Below are 17,541 nucleotides of genomic sequence, written 5' to 3' on the forward strand. Positions count from 1 at the left end.
CCTTCCACTTCCCAACTGCGCTTGCATACTCTTCCCACCACACCAGTATACCTGCAGCCTCCCAGGCCCTGTCCCTCCTGTCTTCACACCACTGCAATGTGGGCTCTGTCTGCAACACACGTCCTCCCTTTCTCTGCCTGGGAATCTCTTAAACAATTTCTCAAGACTCAGATCAATGTATACTTCCTTCTCCTTGTAAGATTACATGCTCTTCATTCTTTCTATGCTCCCATCGTACCCTGAACATCCCTCAACAGACCTCTTACCACACTGTCCTGGAATTGCTGGTTTCCCTGTCTGTTTTTCACCAGAGTGAGAACTCCCCAAGGGCAGGGACTTTCATTGTCTCTGACCTGAGAACCTCGGGTAGGACGGTGGGAAACACGCCAAGAAAGGGAAAATAGTTTACTCAAAGGGGAAAAGAAAAATTCAAGCAAGGTAGAGAGCTGGGGGCTTGAACATTTAAGGTAATAGGTCCAAGAGGTGATAGCAGGTGATAAACAGAAAACAAGCCCAAGAGCCCGGAATCAGGATGATTAAAACAGGTTGGGGAGTGGAATGGTTTAACACAGAAGCTGTGGATGAGGTAGGGGTGTCTGGAGCCTATTTTTACAGACGGTACTGAATGTGATAGGGACACAGGTAGGTCTCACTGCCTTAATGTCTTAGTATTGGGCTCCACTGTTGTTAGCTTGATAGTCTGGTGAGTTCTCGTCTCCATTTCAAGGATTCAGCCTCAGCCAGCAGTTACTGAGCATTCTGTGTCAGGCACCATTAGGCACCATAACTATAGAGTAGAATCAGATATGATCCCTGTGCTCAAGCTTGTGGTCTGGTGCAGGAAGTGGACACATAAATAGATAATGACAAGAAAATGAAGTAAATGCTACAACTGAGACAAGCCCAGGGGGCTACAGTAGCACAGAGGAGGGATTCCTGCTCCATTAAGGTCTGGAAATGGTAATTTACCTGAGGTCATACAGCTGGGGGTGGGGCGGGGGAGTGCGCAGACCCAGGATTAGAACCCAGGCCTGTCAGACTTAAAAGCCCACTCTTTTTCATTGTAGAAATTTGGAGAAGACAAATGGCTTTATGGCGATGGGGGGAAATTTATGTGTGCCGGCTTAGTTAAGTGGCAAACTGCATGGTTCTAGGTTAAAGTTGGTTTAAAAAAATAGTCGTTTGAGGGGTACCTGGGTGGCTCACTTGGTTAATTGGCTGCCTTCAGCTCAGGTCATGATCTCAGAGTCCTGAGATTGAGCCCCTGCTTGGTGGGGAGTAGGCCTCTCCCTCTGCCTCTCCCCACTGCTCATGCTCTCTCTTGCTCTCTCAAATAAATAAATATCTTTTTTTTAAAGATAGTTGTTTGAGATTTGGGAAGCAGAAGTGAATCAGCAGCCATTGATCACTGAAGTCATGGACAGATGTGGAGGTGCCAGAAGGTTCCAGCTTGTCTTCACTCTCCTCCACTCTATACCCAGCTCTTCCTAACTGCTGACTCTTGGTCAATAGAAGCTCCAAGCCCACCACCAAACCCCTGGTTATGGACCCACAGCCTTCTCCTGTAGACTTCTCTATCAGTTCCCCCTTCACAGACCCCTGTCAGCTAGATGTGCTTGACTTCTGGGATTGACTGGTTGGTGACTCCCCTGATCGCCCCCCTTTCAGAGCCAGACTGCCCCAGCCCCTCTCGCAATTGTTTAAGTTCTAATTTCTATAACAAATCCTTTATCCCACAACTCATAGTAATTCTACTTCCTTAGCTGAATGCTGACTGAAATACTGTGCTTTCCCCAAAGATGAAAATAATTGAGCGGAGGGAAGAACAGACTAAGTTTAGAAATCTAGCTTCACCAATATCTCCCTAACTCCAATGCCCCTGAACTTCATAGTTCAGGAAGTATTTGTTGAATTGAATTTTTAGCTTGCTTCTGGTTCTTCATTTGTACAAATATCATTGTACAGAATAGTTTCTGGGGAAGAGATTTTTTAAATTGTTTTGTTTTTCTTTTAATTCTTTCCCTAAGATCAATGAGAAGGTCTGGAGTCATTCATGGCTCAGGCTCTGAAATTCTGACCCAGGACAATATTTTTTGTGTTGGCTACATGTGTTCTTCAGCTCCTGGGGTACAATAGATTTTCCTCTGGCTTCAATTTCCCTCTCTCTCCCTCACCTTCTGTCCCTTGCAAAAACAGAGAAAAACCTCACTCTTGTGTATTTTCTCCAAAGAAAGTATTTCACACTCTAATCAAAAAAGCCAAAAAAGATATATTAGATTACCCTCATGGGAATGCTCTTCTGGCCTGGCTGAGTTGGAAGTGGGAGAAACAAAGACATCTGGAAGTGGAGGACAGACAGCAATCAACTTTGAACCACTTAATTGCAGGGGAATTTCCTTCTTGCTACTTAGACCATACAGCACTTGTAGGGAGAAGACATGTTACATGTTCACGTTGCCTCCTGGAAAGCTGGGTTAAATGTTGTTCCAATTAGACAACCATTTATGGAATGTCTGTCCTAAACTAGTCCTTATGCTAGTTGTTGGAGATACCGCTCTTGAGGTGTTTTCAGCCAAAGTGGGAGGGAAACACAGTGAGTTATAGCTCAAGTCAGCCTATAATAAGTGCAAGAAAAGAGGCATAAGCAAAGCACTATGGTACAGAGGAGGGAGCAATTATATCTGCGGATATAATTGGCAGTGGGGAGGGGGAAAAAGTGCTAAAGAATGTATAGGCAGAGGGAGGGAACTTTTTTTTTTTTAAAGATTTTATTTATTTTAGAAAGAGAAAGAGAGAGTGAGAGAGAGGGAGCTTGGAGAGGGGCAGAGGGGGAGAGAGAAGGATAAGCAGACTCCATGCTCAGTGCTCCTGATGTGGTGCTGGATCCCATGACCCTGAGATCATGACTTGAGCCAAAACCAAGTCAGCTACCCAACCGACTGAGCCACCCTGGTGCCCTGGGAGGCAACATTTTTTAAGCATGGACCTGGGTTTTACGGAGGAAGGTGAACAAGGGGAGAGGGCTAACAGTCACTGATTATCTACTTTGTGCTGCTCACTGAGCTAAGACTGTACTTATGTTATCACATTAACCTTTCCCAAAACCCATCTGGAGGAAACTGAGGCACAAAGAACTGAAGTAACTTGCTCAAGAACTTGAAAGAGGTAGAATTGGGATTCAAACCCAGATCTGTTTGACTTCCAAGAAGTCCCTGTTCCCATCTGTGCATGGAGAATTATTTTCAAAAGATCTTTGAGATGGACTGTAAAGAATGAAGATTTTAATAGGCTTCAAAAGGCCAGAGGGTGCAAGAAGCGATGGCATAAAAGCATTCCAGAGGCAAGATGGGAGAACAGCCCCAGGGCATGACATGAAGGTGCAAGGTTTGTCTCGAGAAGCTTAGGCAGTCTGGAGTGACTGTGGGAAGACACTGCCACATGCCATACCACTGTCTTCTCGGGTTCCACATGTCATTCAGTAATTTACTCAACAGTGCTGGGCATTCAGAACTCAACCTCTGTTCTTCAAAGTCTCTAATCAGTCTGGTGAGATTAACTGCTATTACCACAGACTGCCTTGTACGCTTCAGCTCAGGGTGTGTGTGTCTGTGGGCGGGGGGGGGGGGGCACATACTCATACAAGCATTATTAGGACATTTCCTTCCCACAATCATTTCTCAACAAATACATTCCCCAGGCTCTCCATAAGCAAGCTTCCTTTATTACCTCCTTTAGCAAGGCTTGGATTTGAACTGCTGGCCTTGACATGGTAAGTTTAAAGCTCATAGCATCTCAGCAAGTGCCCTTTCAATCCAAGAGAGACCTGATCTGGTCTTCCACAAGCTCACTTAGAAAATAATCAATCCTAGGGTTGCAAGGAAAAGATCTTCATTGGAACTGACAAGAAAGCAGACACCTTGTACCATTTCTCTGCAGACTTCACAAGTGTTCAACACTTCTTGAAAGAGAATATGGTTCCCAAGGCTTTCGCTCAGCTGGCTGGAGCACAGTTTAAAAAAATGCATTTCATTTCTGGCAAATCACAGCAAAACATCATAAACAGCTGGAAACTCTCTGAGGTGAAGACAAGTTGGATATTATGTTTGGATTTATAGCCCCCTCCCCCATGATAGCTGATTTCCATTTCCGACAGGGTTATTATTTCCATCTTTATGAAATGTCTTGGATCTCACCTTGGATAATTACTGATTATCATCAGCTCCTCACCTGAGGCACTTTAGCATTTGGGTGAACCTGAAAAATATATATATTTTTTCAAAGATATGTACTAGGGAAAACTCAATGTGTGAGATTATGTCTTTATTTCTATTTTCATTTGCAATTCCCTTTGGTTTTCTAATGATCAAGTCATTAATCAGTGTCAAATCACCATCCAGAGCACAGACAGTATTTTTGCCACTTGGGTTCCAATGTGGATTAAATGGCAATAACTTGTGTTACTCAGTCTGGTGCTCTCTCATGACTGTGGTAATCACGGACCCAAAAAACCTTGAGGGTATTCATAAGATCTCAGCAGCCATCTAAGGTTTTTAGTCAAAGGTGTACATTACAATCTTCTGAAATTTGATAGAGCTCCCTAAGTTAGTCCAACAAGTACTCCCAGTTGAGGACCACTAGGAGTCCAACATCCTTCATTTCACTCCTTGATGTTGCCATTCTATGTGTCCCTTTATATTTCCAACCTTTGCTTCTTATTTCCTCTGCTGTGATACCCTGGATACCCCCTCCCCCACTTCTCTGCCTGGTAAAATCCTGTTCACTCAAGAGGCCCAACCCAAATGCTACCTCTGCTATGAAGCCTTCTGTGATGAAAATCTTTTTCTCCCTGATCCTGTAGCACTTCTTAAACACCTTTATGAACATTCTGTTACCATGTTCTCCTATGGTATATAGAGCTATCTGCGTATGTCTAACCTCCCCACTCAACTGTCAGCTCCAGAATAACGGTGGTACCTTATTCATCTTCGTATCTCCAAGGCATGGCATCGGGCCTAACACTCATTCAATGAATGAATGAGGATGTGGATACCCAAAAGTAGACCGTACATTGGCCCATTTAGTCAGATCTGGGCTTCCTCGGTATTTCTTGACTGAGTTGCTTACAAATAAAGATGTGCAAGGATGTGCAAGGCAAGGACCTTTTAAAGGGCCATGATATTAGTTTTTTTTTTTAAATGTTTTATTTATTTATTTGACAGAGAGAGAGAGACAGACAGTGAGAGAGGGAAGACAAGCAGGGGGAGCGGGAGAGGGAGAAGCAGGCTCCTGGCTGAGCAGGGAGCCTGATGCGAGGCTTGATCCCAGGACCCTGGGATCATGACCTGAGCCAAAGGCAGATGCTTATCGACTGAGCCACCCAGGCACCCCTATATTAGTTTTTACCATCCTTTTAAAAACATCACTTTCCCAACTAAAGTGATAATAGCTCCTTTAATTTAAATTATTAATGAAAGGCTGGATATCAACTTGAACTTGAGGATTTGTTTTCAAAGGAAAACAATCGCAAAAAATCTACATCTTAATTGATTGGTGCAGTGTAGGAACTGTTAGCCTGAAAATCATGAGACCTGCCCTTGGTTCCTGTGTGATTGTGTAAGTTACTTCTTCTCTCGGGGTCTCAGATACCTCTTCTGTAAAATGGGGCATTAAACTGAATACCTCTGAGGTTTCTGCTAACTCTGGATTCTATGACCTTAACCAGAATCATTAGTAAACTGACCTAGCAGTTTATTTTGATTCTATACAATAGTACTTAGGAGAATGGACTATTCTTACTAAGATGCTAAGGAGTTTTACAAAATGCATTATTAAATCATAATAATGACATAAATACCTAAGAGGAAACTTGAAAAATAAAGGAAAAATAAATATTAGGAAAAAAAAAAGAAGTGTTACCACTCTAGTAAGTTGTTTTGGCATGTTTTGTGCCATACTCTTGGTTGGAACAGTCAAGCCCACCTAGGTTGGGCTTACTTTTCTTCCATTTTTCTCATATTTAACATGTGTCCTTTTATATATGTATATGTGTATACATGTAAGTACATGCTTTTCCATTTATCTTAAGCATATTCCTTGATGTTAACTATTTGTAATTTTCATTTTAAATGACTACATACTGAGTATATACGTGGGATATGCAAATACTTTTATTGCAAGATAATTATGTTATCTAGTTTTTTGATAGTATTGAAATTAAAATCTCTATAACTTTTTGGATAATTTTGGAGAATAATAATCCACATTTTGGATTATTCCCACAAATGGGAATCCTATATCAAAGGGTATGGACATTTTTATGACTCACACAGTGCCCTGCCTTATTTTAATAAGCATCTGTGATTTTGCTGTGTAGTACCCTATTTTTCCTAAGGGAGCCAAGCCCACCCCCACCCTACTCCACGTACTTTGGAATAACTGATTTTGCCACTCAGCTTCTTCCTTTCCAAAGAGTAACATGTGGATAAAGCCTGACAAATCAGGGTATTACATTCCCCTGGCCACAGTTTAGGGATGGGCATGAAACCCAGATGGAGCCAACAACAACAGAGCAAGACTTTTAATAAGATTGTTGGAAGAGATGGCATGTGCTTTTCTGCTGAGGCTATAAGCAGGGAGGATGTTAGAAGCCTGGAACTGCTGGGGGTCAACACATGGAACCTGAGAATGAAGCCAACACAGTAGGACAGAGCTGAGGGATGGAGATACTCTAGATTCAGTAATGCCTGTCGCCAGAACTATTCTAGGACTTACTTTTAAGTAAACCAAAAATTTTCATTGTTCCTTAAACCATTTCACCTATCCATCCATCCATCCATCCTTTCATTTGACACACAGCCACGCTCCTAACTGGTACGAACAGGGTTTTTTTTTTTTTAAATCCTTTTTATTTTTTTTTTAAGTAATAAAAATTTTTTTTAATTAATTAATTAATTTATTTGAGAGAGAGAGAGAGAGAGAAACAGCATGAGAGGGGATAGGGTCAGAGGGAGAAGCAGGCTCCCCGCTGAGCCGGGAGCCCGATGTGGGACTTGATCCCAGGACTCCGGGATCATGACCTGAGCCGAAGGCAGTCGCCCAACCAACCAAGCCACCCAGGCGCCCAATAAACTTTATTTTTTAGAGCACTTTTAGGTTCACAGTTAAACTGTGTAAAAAGTTCCCACATACCTCCAGTCCTACCCAGCCCCTCCACCTGCCCCCCCCATATACTCTCCCTATCAATATCCCACGCCAGAGTAGTACATTTGTTACAATCGATGAACCTACACTGAGGTGGCATTACCACCGAAAGTCCACAGGTTACCTAAGTGTTCACTCCTGGTGGTGTACATTCTACAGGTTTTGACAGATGTGTAATGACATGTATCCACCATTACAGTGATTTTACTTTTTATTTAAGTATAAACTACATAAAGGATATAATCTTACATGTACAGCTTGATAAGCTTTTACCTAGGCATATCTATTCATATAACCCCTACCCAGATCAAGATCTAGGACATTCATAATTCCATGGTTCCTACGTGCTCCATCCAAGTAGTTGCTCCTCTGAAGTTATTTACTATTCAGGCTTCTTTCACAAAAATTATTTTTGCTGCTTTTGAACTTTATATAAATGGAATCTCACAGTATGACTGCAACCTCTTAGCCTCTTAACAGTCCAATCCTGCTGTCACAATGGGAAGACTTGGGGGCTGGGGATGGTGGGGGGAAGGAATGAGTATGTCTTGCATATGAAGATATGTTGTGAACAGAGGGTTGACTATGGCAGATGATGTTTTTCAAAAATGGCCACAGCAGTATTTCTGGTTCCATGTGTTCTTTCAGAACTCCACCACTCTTCCATTAGGAAATGGAATCTAATTCCCTTCCCCTTGAACCTGGGTGGGCTTGACTATTCCAATCAAGAGTATGGCACAAATAGTGACATGACTTCCATAGTTTGATCATAAAAACTTCCATAGTTTTGTCTCTTTCTCTCCAGTCACTTCCCCTTGGAATTTTGCCACATGTTGCAAGGAAGCCTAGGCCACATGGAGATGCTACATATGGATGTCTCTGCTGATAATCCCAACAAAAATTCCAGGCAATGTCAATTGCTGGTCATATGAATGAATGAGACCTCAGATGATTCTAGATCTTAGGTGCCAAGCTGCCTCAGTGGACATCAGAGGAGGAGAGATGAACTGTCTCCACTAAGCCCTACCAAAATGAAGATTTGTCAGCGAAATAGTTTAAGCTACAGCAATGGTTTGATATGCAACCACAGATAACCAGAATTCTTGTGTGTTCTTGGGAAGAGTCTTCCGGTGATATCTGACATTGCACAAATTACTTTTCTCTCTAGGTCCTGGTTTCCTCAGCTATGAAATGGACAATGATTACTATGTCATGGGAATGTTGTGAGGTTTAAATGAAGTAATGCACATGGGTGCTCTTTCTATAATTGGACTTCAATAAATGCTACTTAATATTATTTCAATTTACTTCCATCAAGTTGTTCTAGATTTGCTTTGTACAAATTCCTAAAATCTGATTTCGTCCACACACAGATGGGCAGGCACATTGCAACATTATAGCTTCCACACTGCTCTAACCCCTCACTTGCTCTAGGGGGAGCCAGCCACGATACTGTGAGGATGCTCAAGCAGCCTTATAGGGAGGTCCACAGAAAAACAGACCTTTTCCCTTGTTAAAGTGCCAACCACGTGAAAGAGCTACCTGGGAAGGTGATTCTTTCTTTAGCCCCAGAGTCAGTCTTCAGATGACAGCTGCCCCAGCTGACATCATGACTGCAACCACTTAGAGATTTCAAGCCAGAATCACTCAGCTAACTTAATTCCCATAGAAACTGCAAAACCTGTATGAAATGGAAAAAACCGAAAAGCCAAAAAAAATCTTATTGTTGTTTTAAGTCAAGGTTTGGGATAATTTATTATGCACCAATAGTTAACTAATAACTACATCAACATGGGAAGGGATGTAGGGGAGGAACTGATCCAAGGTTGAGGGCTGTTTTAGGGTTTATGTGGAAGGACAGAATGGCTGAATGAACTTGAAAGTGCCAATGAGACCAAGTTTGAAATAAATGATCACAGGTCCCAGTTTAGAAAGGGAAGAAAGTAAAGCTGGAGGAGGGGAACAAACTTGGAACCCGTAGACTGTCAACTACAGATTTCACGGAAGTTGAAGAACAGGTTTGGTGAGGGTAAAGGAATAAAAAAATCTGGAATAAAAGAAGGTCTTGTTTAGAAGGTGGAATCCCTTGGTTACTGATTTCAGAGGTGGAACAGTTCTAGAGAACAAAGTACAGGATATGATCAAAGAAATGGGTGGTTGAAGGGCGGTGCTGGGAGGTGTTTTGTTTTGTTTTTTTTTAATCTTTCTGGTGAGGACAAGAGCAGAGGGGACAACCGGGCAACATAAACTGATGATAGCAGGCTGTTAAAAAGTTTCTAAGATCCCATCATCCCTAGAGAGATGGAATGAAGATGGAGTTTGCATGGCTTGAGAGTAAAAGCCTCAAAGCAGGGGTAGCTGGTCTGGAAGTTGTAGTTACAAGGTGAGAATGCCAGCATTTACTTCTGGTTCAAGATACTAAAGATGGGGACAGGAGAGCTCCATTTGAGATTTTTTTTTTTTTGACAGAGAGAGACACAGCGAGAGAGGGAACACAAGCAGGGGGAGTGGGAGAGGGAGAAGCAGGGGGAGTGGGAGAGGGAGAAGCAGGAGGAGTGGGAGAGGGAGAAGCAGGAGGAGTGGGAGAGGGAGAAGCAGGAGGAGTGGGAGAGGGAGAAGCACGCTCCCTGCTGAGCAGGGAGCCCGATGCGGGGCTTGACCCCAGGACCCTGGGATTATGACCTGAGCCGAAGGCAGACACTTAACGACTGAGCCACCCAGGCGCCCCAGGAGAGCTCCATTTGAAAGGGCTTTAAGAGAAGGAGTTAACTTTAGGACAGTATCAGATTTTAGGCAAAATAAAATAAGTGTTGGCAGTGCTCTATGAAAACGTTAGATATGCAAGGAAATTTCTTTGCATTGACATGGGTTTGCTTGTAAAAAAGCTGGAACTTTATTCTGTTGGCAACTAGAAACCACTGGAGAGTTTTATACAAGTGACTGACACGGTGAGCTTTGAATTTTAGAACGTCACCCTGACAGCAGTGGCAGTATGGTAGATGTACTAGGCAAGGAGTGTAGAGAGGTTCTTTTGGAGGAAGAGGGTTGGGAAAAAGGTCCACTCCACACAGGTGATGAGGCCTCATCATCAGCCCACTGAAACAATGGGGCCAGCTATTTACGAAGTAGAGACTACAGAATTTAGTGGGCAGTAAGGGAGAGGAGTTAAGGCAGTTGACAAGGCAGGGTCATCTTTCACCTCATTTCTGAAGCTGTTCTAGATTGTTCAAAGCATTTTTATCTTACATGAAACCCAAGTATGTAATTGCCATTTCCCATTTACTTTTTCTTTTTCTGTCCCCCAAATCTACTTATCTTGATCTACTATTTTATATTCTACTAATATAATTTATTACTAATTTATTTTTAAATATTACTAATTTATTTTTTTGGTTTTGCTATTCTCATTTTTAGTATACACCTTGGCTATACCATTGTGGTAATAAATCTTTCCAAAGGTAAGACTCTACGGGCAGTGTGGTACAGTGAAAAGACAAGCAGCCTGTAAGGCAAAAGGGCTGGTTTCCAGTCCTCCTGCCATGGAGTTCCTGTATGACTCTGGTTAACTCATTTGCTGTCTTTGAACCTGTTTTTTCATTTTGAAAATGAATCTCTAAAGTCTTATCCATTTCGACTTGCCTACCTGTACAGTATTACAGGGAACTTAACAAATATTTTCATAACTGTGAAATCCACCTTCTCCAATATAGCACTACAAAATTATAATAGTGCATGGTAGGCCTCTTGAAGAAGTCTGTTTCAAGAAAACTGCTTAACCTGGTTGTCAGTAGAGGAATAATTGTTTGAGACAAATATTGTCCTCCAATACATTTTCCCAGGCTAGAGGTAGTTATACTCATGTCTAATAGGACAATAAGTCTTGGCTATTCCTTTTTGGAAGTGGAAGACGGCTCTCATTTATCACAAATTTCCTGGACTTAAAGTGTCTTAACTTGAAATCATGGCTCTGCTACTTACTAGCTTGTTACCTTAGGTAAACTACTTAATCTCTCTGTGCCTCAGTTTCTTCATTCATAAAATGGGAATAGTATATCTCATAAGGCTATTGTGGAGATGAAACACGTTAATGTATAAAGCAGCATCTGGAACAGAGAAAGCCCTAGATAAGTATTAGCTATTATTTTTATGTGCTAGACACGGGAGTAAAAGCCCTCTCCTTGAAACGCTCACTGTCTAGTCAAGAAGATTTTTGAACAAATGACCATAACTTAAGTGTTCTGAATTCTGTAATAAGATGTACAGAAGCAGGGGCGCCTGGGTGGCTCAGTCGTTAAGCGTCTGCCTTCGGCTCAGATCATGATCTCAGGGTCCTGGGATCGAGCCCCACATCGGGCTCCCTGCTCAGCGGGAAGCCTGCTTCTCCCTCTCCCACTCCCCCTGCTTGTGTTCCCTCTCTTGCTGTGCCTCTCTCTGTCAAATAAATAAATAAAATCTTTAAAAAAAAAAAAATGTATAGAAGCAGAGGCAGGAATGCCTGTCTTACCCTAGAGGGAAAGTCAGGGGCAGGATAAGTTTCTTGAGGGTGTTTGACTCTGACCCTTAAGGAAGAGAATTTAATATTGGGAATATTTGGGAACATGGAACAATCAGAGGCAGAATGGAGAAGGCAGATTCTGGCCACAAATACAAATATATATAGTTAGGAGAAAAGAGAAGATATGTGGTAGATTGAGAGCTTGTTAGAAATATACAATCTTAGGCCCTACCCAGACATAACTCAGTCAAAATTTGCATTTTTAACAAGATCCTCAGGTGATTCCTACTGAACATGAAAAGTTTGAGAACCACTGGTCTAGAGCAGACACTGGAGTTAAGCTGCTTGGGTTTAAGTCCTGGCTTTACCATTTACTTAGAATGTATGACTCTAGGCAAGCTATTTAACCTCCTTCCTGTGCCTCGGTTTTCTCATTTGTAATTGGACATAATAGTTTCTACCTCATAAAATTTTAAGGTCTAAATGAATTATACGTGAGATGCTTATTTTAAAAATACTTGGCACCAGGTAAGCACAAGAGTAAGCTATAATTCTTGACTTATATGCTACTTATTATGGTCAGAGTCAGTTTTATAAGCAGCTTGTCTTTCCATTTCTACTCCATTACTGTCACCTTGACATTTGTTGTAGAGGAAGACACTTGGTAGTCAGAAGACTGAGGGTTATAAAGTCCAGCTCCTTCAATTCCTAGCTTTGTGAAACTGGGGGAGTTCTTCAACTTCTGTGTTTTCCTCATTCAGAAGTGTTTGTGGGGGTGGGGGGAGGATCTAAATTATACCTACCTCTCTGAGATGCTGTGAGGCTCAAAGAATGTATGTTAAACTACAAAACCTATTAAAGTTTCTTTTCCCATCTTTCCAGAAGTTAAATAATTGACCTGAAAACAGGAGGGAAATAGATGGAGGAGAATGCACTGTAAGATCAAGGAGGGAGAGAAGGGCCTGGGTATTATCTGTCCCACTTCATGACTTTCTGAAGGAGCAGGCTTGGGTTTCAACAATAACAATTTTCTGGGACCTCACAGAGTATTTTTTAGCTAATGGGTAAATAGTAGTAAGAAACTTAAATGCTGTTATTTATTTTCTCTTTTTAATCTATAGTTCCATTCAAGAATATGACCAGTCTCACACTTCTGCACAGTGGTCCACAATTTACAAATAACTTTTTTCTACGTTGTGTATCACAACATCCCCATAGGGTGCGATTAACCCCATTTTACATGAAAACTTTGTTAATATCAGAAAGCATATTAAGAGCCCCCTTTGACATGGCATTTTTACCAGATCCTACATTTCCAAAAGGACACAACTTAAGAGGAAGGACAATCACAAAACTTGGATTGAATCTTCCACAATACCAAGCACTGGCTTCGATTTTATGGCCGCGAGTAACTACACACTGGGCCCCTTTTCTCATATGTAAAATAAGGGCAACAATACCTTCTTCACACAATTGTTCTGTGATTAATTAAGAACAAAGGCTGAAGGATGAACCTACCACGTCGTAGGGCCTCTAATAAATACCTTCTCCTTCTTCCCTTGACAGCTAAAGCACGAGATATCACTATCATTCCCACTTCACACGTGGAGAAACTCGAAGCGGAGAACGCTCAGGTTCCCCTTCTCCACTGGCAACTCCGCAACCCCCAGATTTGGTTCGGGCAATTGCGACGTCCGCTACGTCGGTTCTTGTAGCGTGGATTCTCTCCTCGAGTTGCGCCTGGTGGGGGCTGGAGGCCGTTGATAATTGCTCCCATGATTCTGAGGAATCCGATCCTAATCCTCAACGGCGCTTCAGGGACAAAGCTGCTTTCCTACCGTCCCTAACCTCGCCTAGAGTAAAGGTCGCGGCAAAGCCTCAGCTCCAGCTACCGACGCCATTTTGGCCTCTACGTGTGACGCCACACGTAGCAGAGAGCCCAGCCGATTGGTTGGGAGACGGCAGCCAGAGGAGAGGCGCGCGAAGCCAGAGAAGAGTATGGAGGAGAAGCCAAGGAAACTACAATCCCGGCCTTCCTTGCGCCTGCGACAGCATACCGAGAGCGAAAGACAAGGGAGCTTGGGTCCGGACCACAACTCCCAGCACCTCCCGCGATGTCTCCTCTTTCCTTTCAAAACGCGGAGGAAAAGAGGGACTAGGAGAATGGAGGCCTTCTGGAGTCGGTTCTCCGAAAGGCGGGAAAGGCGAACTACACCTCCCGATTGGCAGCGCGCGAGTGCGCCTGCGCCCTGATGCCTGTCGCCATCTTGCCCCTTCTGAGGCACCGCAAACAAACCCAATTCCTGGTGTTTCCTAGTCTTGGCGGAGGAGCCTTTTAGATGAGCCCCGAAAGGCCGGGCAGGTGGGTGACTCTCAGACAGGGTGCTGGGAAGAGCTGGCAGGTTAGCCAGGCTGGAGGAGCGCCGGGCCAACCATTTGGTCCCCGGCTTGGGGCGCCCAGCCCCATCCTCCGTTGTCTCCTAACGGGATCGTGGGGGCTCCCCGAGATGGACTGAGGGGGACTTTGGCAGGCCTGGTGCTGGGATCCTAGGGGTCCAGCTCTGGGAGCCTTCCGGTGAGTCTCGGTCGTCTGCCTGGCTGTCCGCGAGCCTACTCTCTCTCCGTTGTCTTCTCCGCTGAGGAGGGAGCGAGGCGCTGATGCCGGCCGGGGCCCCTGACACCGGCTACTGGTCTTGAAGGGCTTGGGTAGTGGGCTTGACATTGGGGTTGGCGCTGAGCGGCACCGGTGAGGAGGGTGGGCGGGCTGCTCTTGTTGTGGTGCTGCGAGAGAGTGCGTGTTTGGGGAGGGGGCGGGGCGGGCTTGCCTCCTTGACACTTGAGTAGGGGAAGGATTACACGAGATCCCGGCTCCAGAGCGGGCTCCCGCAACTGCTGCCCAGATTTCCAGGGCGCTGCGGCCCCGCGGTGGGGTGCGCTGGCGGGGACGCGTCGGGATGCCGTGACGTGGTGCTTGATTCGGGCGGTCGCCGGCCGCCTCCAAGATCCTGTCGGGGGGCGGGGACTGGCTTGTGGAGGGAGCGGATTCCTTTGGCTCTGCCCCTTCTTCCTCCTCCCCACCCCTTTTCTTTATGTCATCCTGCCGGCTGGGGCGCGCAGTCCAGTTCTCCTTGCTCTGTGTTGGTTCGTAGCTGAGAGGACTATGGGAAGTCGGAGGAGGGGGGATCAACTCCGGGCGCAGAGTTGGAGTTAGCAGCCCCAGTGCCTGGAACGAGACATAGCAGTTATTACGGTTCGGTGCCTGACTTCTCGACTAGACATTGAGCTCGCTTATTCATTCATTCACTCACTCACTCACTCACTCACTCACTCATTCATTTTACCCACTCTTCTCTATTTTCATTCATCTACTTAACAAATATTTACAGTGGATCTACTGTGTGCTAAGCAGGTATTGTGCAAGTGCCCAGCGCTGTTGTCTTTTTATCCTCTAGACCAGGCAGTTCCCAGTATGAAGTAAGTTCCTGACATCTAAACTTTTGGTAAATGATTGTTTAATGATTACAGGGTGTAAATTTATCGTTCATTGTTAAGACTTGAGAAGAAAGTTTTTTGTTAAGTTCCATTAGCCCAGGTAACGTGCTAGGAGGTTTATATATTTTATCTCTTGTAACTCACAAGTGAGAAAGCCGACACAAATCAGGTAACTTGCGCAAGGTTCCACAGGTCGTAGCACCTATTTATTAAACAACATGCCAGCCACTATCATAAGAATTTCACAAACTGTTCTTTAATCCTTACGACAAATTGGATGATAGTACCTCTGTTTTACAGATGTAGAAAACTTTTGCTCAGATAGTCCACTTTACCCAGGATCACCCAGCCAGTGAGTTGAAAGCTGGAACTAGAAACAGAGGTGTCTGACTCTAAAACCTGTGCTCTTTTCACTCTCCTGTGCTGGAATAATGAGCTGCGGAATATTTAGTTCTTCGTTTATCAGAAGTTGAAAAGTGTGGTGGTGAAATAGGATTGTGAGATGTTCTTACTGGTTTTACTTTTTAGTGGGTGGATTTCCAGGTAAGTGGCCTTTGAATGTACTTTGGTAATTTGATTTTTGTTTCATTTGTTTTGGTAGGGAAGACAAGCTCTTTGGGGCTACCAAAAAGAAGCAGCAATGCCTGTTGTGTGGCCAACCCTTTTGGATCTCAGCAGGGATGAATGCAAAAGGATTCTTAGAAAATTGGGTATGATTTTCATTTTTGATATTTATGCGTTTCTATGATACTTTTCCCTTTCTGTTTTTGTCATGACTGTTTGCCTGGATGTGATATCTCATGTTGCATTAGAAATTCTTTAGAGGTGTACTTTTCATCTTACTCATTGTTATTTCCCCAGTGCCTAGCATAGTGCTTTGTACTTAGTAGGATTATTATGGACCATAATAATAAAAATAGTAGCTAAGAGTTCTTGAGGGGTACTGGGCTATTCTGAGTTATTTACATTCGCTATCTTATTTAATCCTCACTCAAGTGGGAAAGGTAGGTATTTTTGTGTGTGTGTTTCCATATTACAGATGACAAAACTGAAGCTTAGAACCCAAGGTGATGCTGATAGTAAGTCATGGAGTCAGGACTGTAACCCAGGGAATATGATTCCAGTCTTACTTTAGCATACTTTTAACCTTCATGAATGTATGTGTGAATTATAAACTGTTTCTGAATTCTAAGTAAATGTTAGCTATGCTGACTTTCCTAAATTATGTTTACTGTCAGTAATAAAACACGCTTTATGTTTATAATTCATTATTTTGAGCTTCTTTTCCTTTAGAGCAGCCTTTCTCAACTAGCATTTTAGGGAGAGAATTAGCACTAATTCAAAGCCTAATCCATTGTATGTAGTGAACTAGCTTCTTTTTATGCATTTCGAATGGTAATAGTTTTGTACCATTCTTGGGAAAATTGAGAGAGTTACTCAAGTCATTTTTTATATTCTGTGGTTCAAGTGAGGATCCTTGGTTGAGAACTACTGCTTTAGACCAAAAGGTCCAAGAACGACCTTGTTGTCTTCTTTACCACTATAGTCCCAAGCTAGCACATAGTGGGTGCTCAGTAAATGAAAAAATAATTTGAAAAAGAACATTAAGTGTTTTGGAAGTGGATATGAATTATTTGTTTATGATTTTGAAGGGGAAAGTGTGGGCCTTGAATTCAGAGGGACCTGGGGTCTTGGTCTTGTCACTAATGACCCACAAGATCAAGGACAGTTTATTTAATCTCCTTAAATCTGTTGACACTTTTGTAAAAGAAGCATAATAATATCTGCCTCATAAGTTTGTTATGTGGATTAATTGTATATAAAAGGATCCTACCACGGTGCTTGACATCTGAGGGTATAGTGTTTTAGAGCAGTTGCTTTCAGACATACTTATTTGCAGGTGAATCTTCAAAGGAAATCTTTGTTGGGAATTCTTTTGTGTAAATCTGAATCATAGCTGCCCTGGTCCTGTCTGCTAGTAACATTTACCCTTTTTATTTCCCATCAGGCCACTGGGAGGATTCTCTGATTTTAAACTATTTCTTAGCATTGTATTTTAGCATGTTTAGAGAGCTTTTTTGGGCAATCATCCATTATCATTTTTTTCCTTTAACCTTATATCCAAACTTTTAGTACTAATTTGAGGATGATTTTCTACACACTTGCATGCAATTGCTGTAGCTTGCTAGCTACCATTTATAAAGTTGTACTGGTATTTACTCCATAGCTAGAATAATTGCAGATGAACAGAGCCCAACTACAGTAGATTGGATTAGAGTTTCTGGGCTTTTGGGGCCTTGAGTCAAGAGATTATGTTTAAATATAAAAATGGTAACCTTTAAGTCTAAATTTAT

At 43.0% G+C, this 17,541-nt stretch overlaps 1 protein-coding gene and 1 long non-coding RNA gene across 11 annotated transcripts in view; one reads left to right on the top strand and one right to left on the bottom strand.

The window, feature by feature from the left end:
• LOC145716222 (uncharacterized) overlaps window positions 1–13,686 on the bottom strand; it is a 22,736-nt gene extending 9,050 nt beyond the window's left edge. The window contains exon 1 of the long non-coding RNA XR_014138754.1: window positions 13,214–13,686. This is a non-coding gene — a long non-coding RNA (uncharacterized LOC145716222). The remainder of the gene's footprint in view (window positions 1–13,213) is intronic.
• A 216-nt stretch (window positions 13,687–13,902) lies between these two features.
• EMSY (EMSY transcriptional repressor, BRCA2 interacting) overlaps window positions 13,903–17,541 on the top strand; it is a 97,341-nt gene continuing 93,702 nt past the window's right edge. For 6 of the 10 annotated variants that reach the window (XM_081798873.1, XM_081798875.1, XM_081798879.1 and 3 more), the window contains exons 1-2: window positions 13,904–14,057; window positions 15,789–15,897. In XM_081798873.1, coding sequence (XP_081654999.1) covers window positions 15,828–15,897 — 70 coding nt within the window. In that variant the 5' untranslated portion in view covers window positions 13,904–14,057; window positions 15,789–15,827. Of the gene's footprint in view, window positions 14,058–15,788; window positions 15,898–17,541 lie in introns of all 10 variants that reach the window. The other 4 variants (XM_081798870.1, XM_081798878.1, XM_081798871.1 and 1 more) reach the window with 1 other exon arrangement.

Source organism: Leptonychotes weddellii, chromosome 11, assembly GCF_054177405.1.
Source record: "Leptonychotes weddellii isolate Sample4059 chromosome 11, ASM5417740v2, whole genome shotgun sequence".
Classification (NCBI taxonomy): Eukaryota; Metazoa; Chordata; class Mammalia; order Carnivora; family Phocidae; genus Leptonychotes; species Leptonychotes weddellii.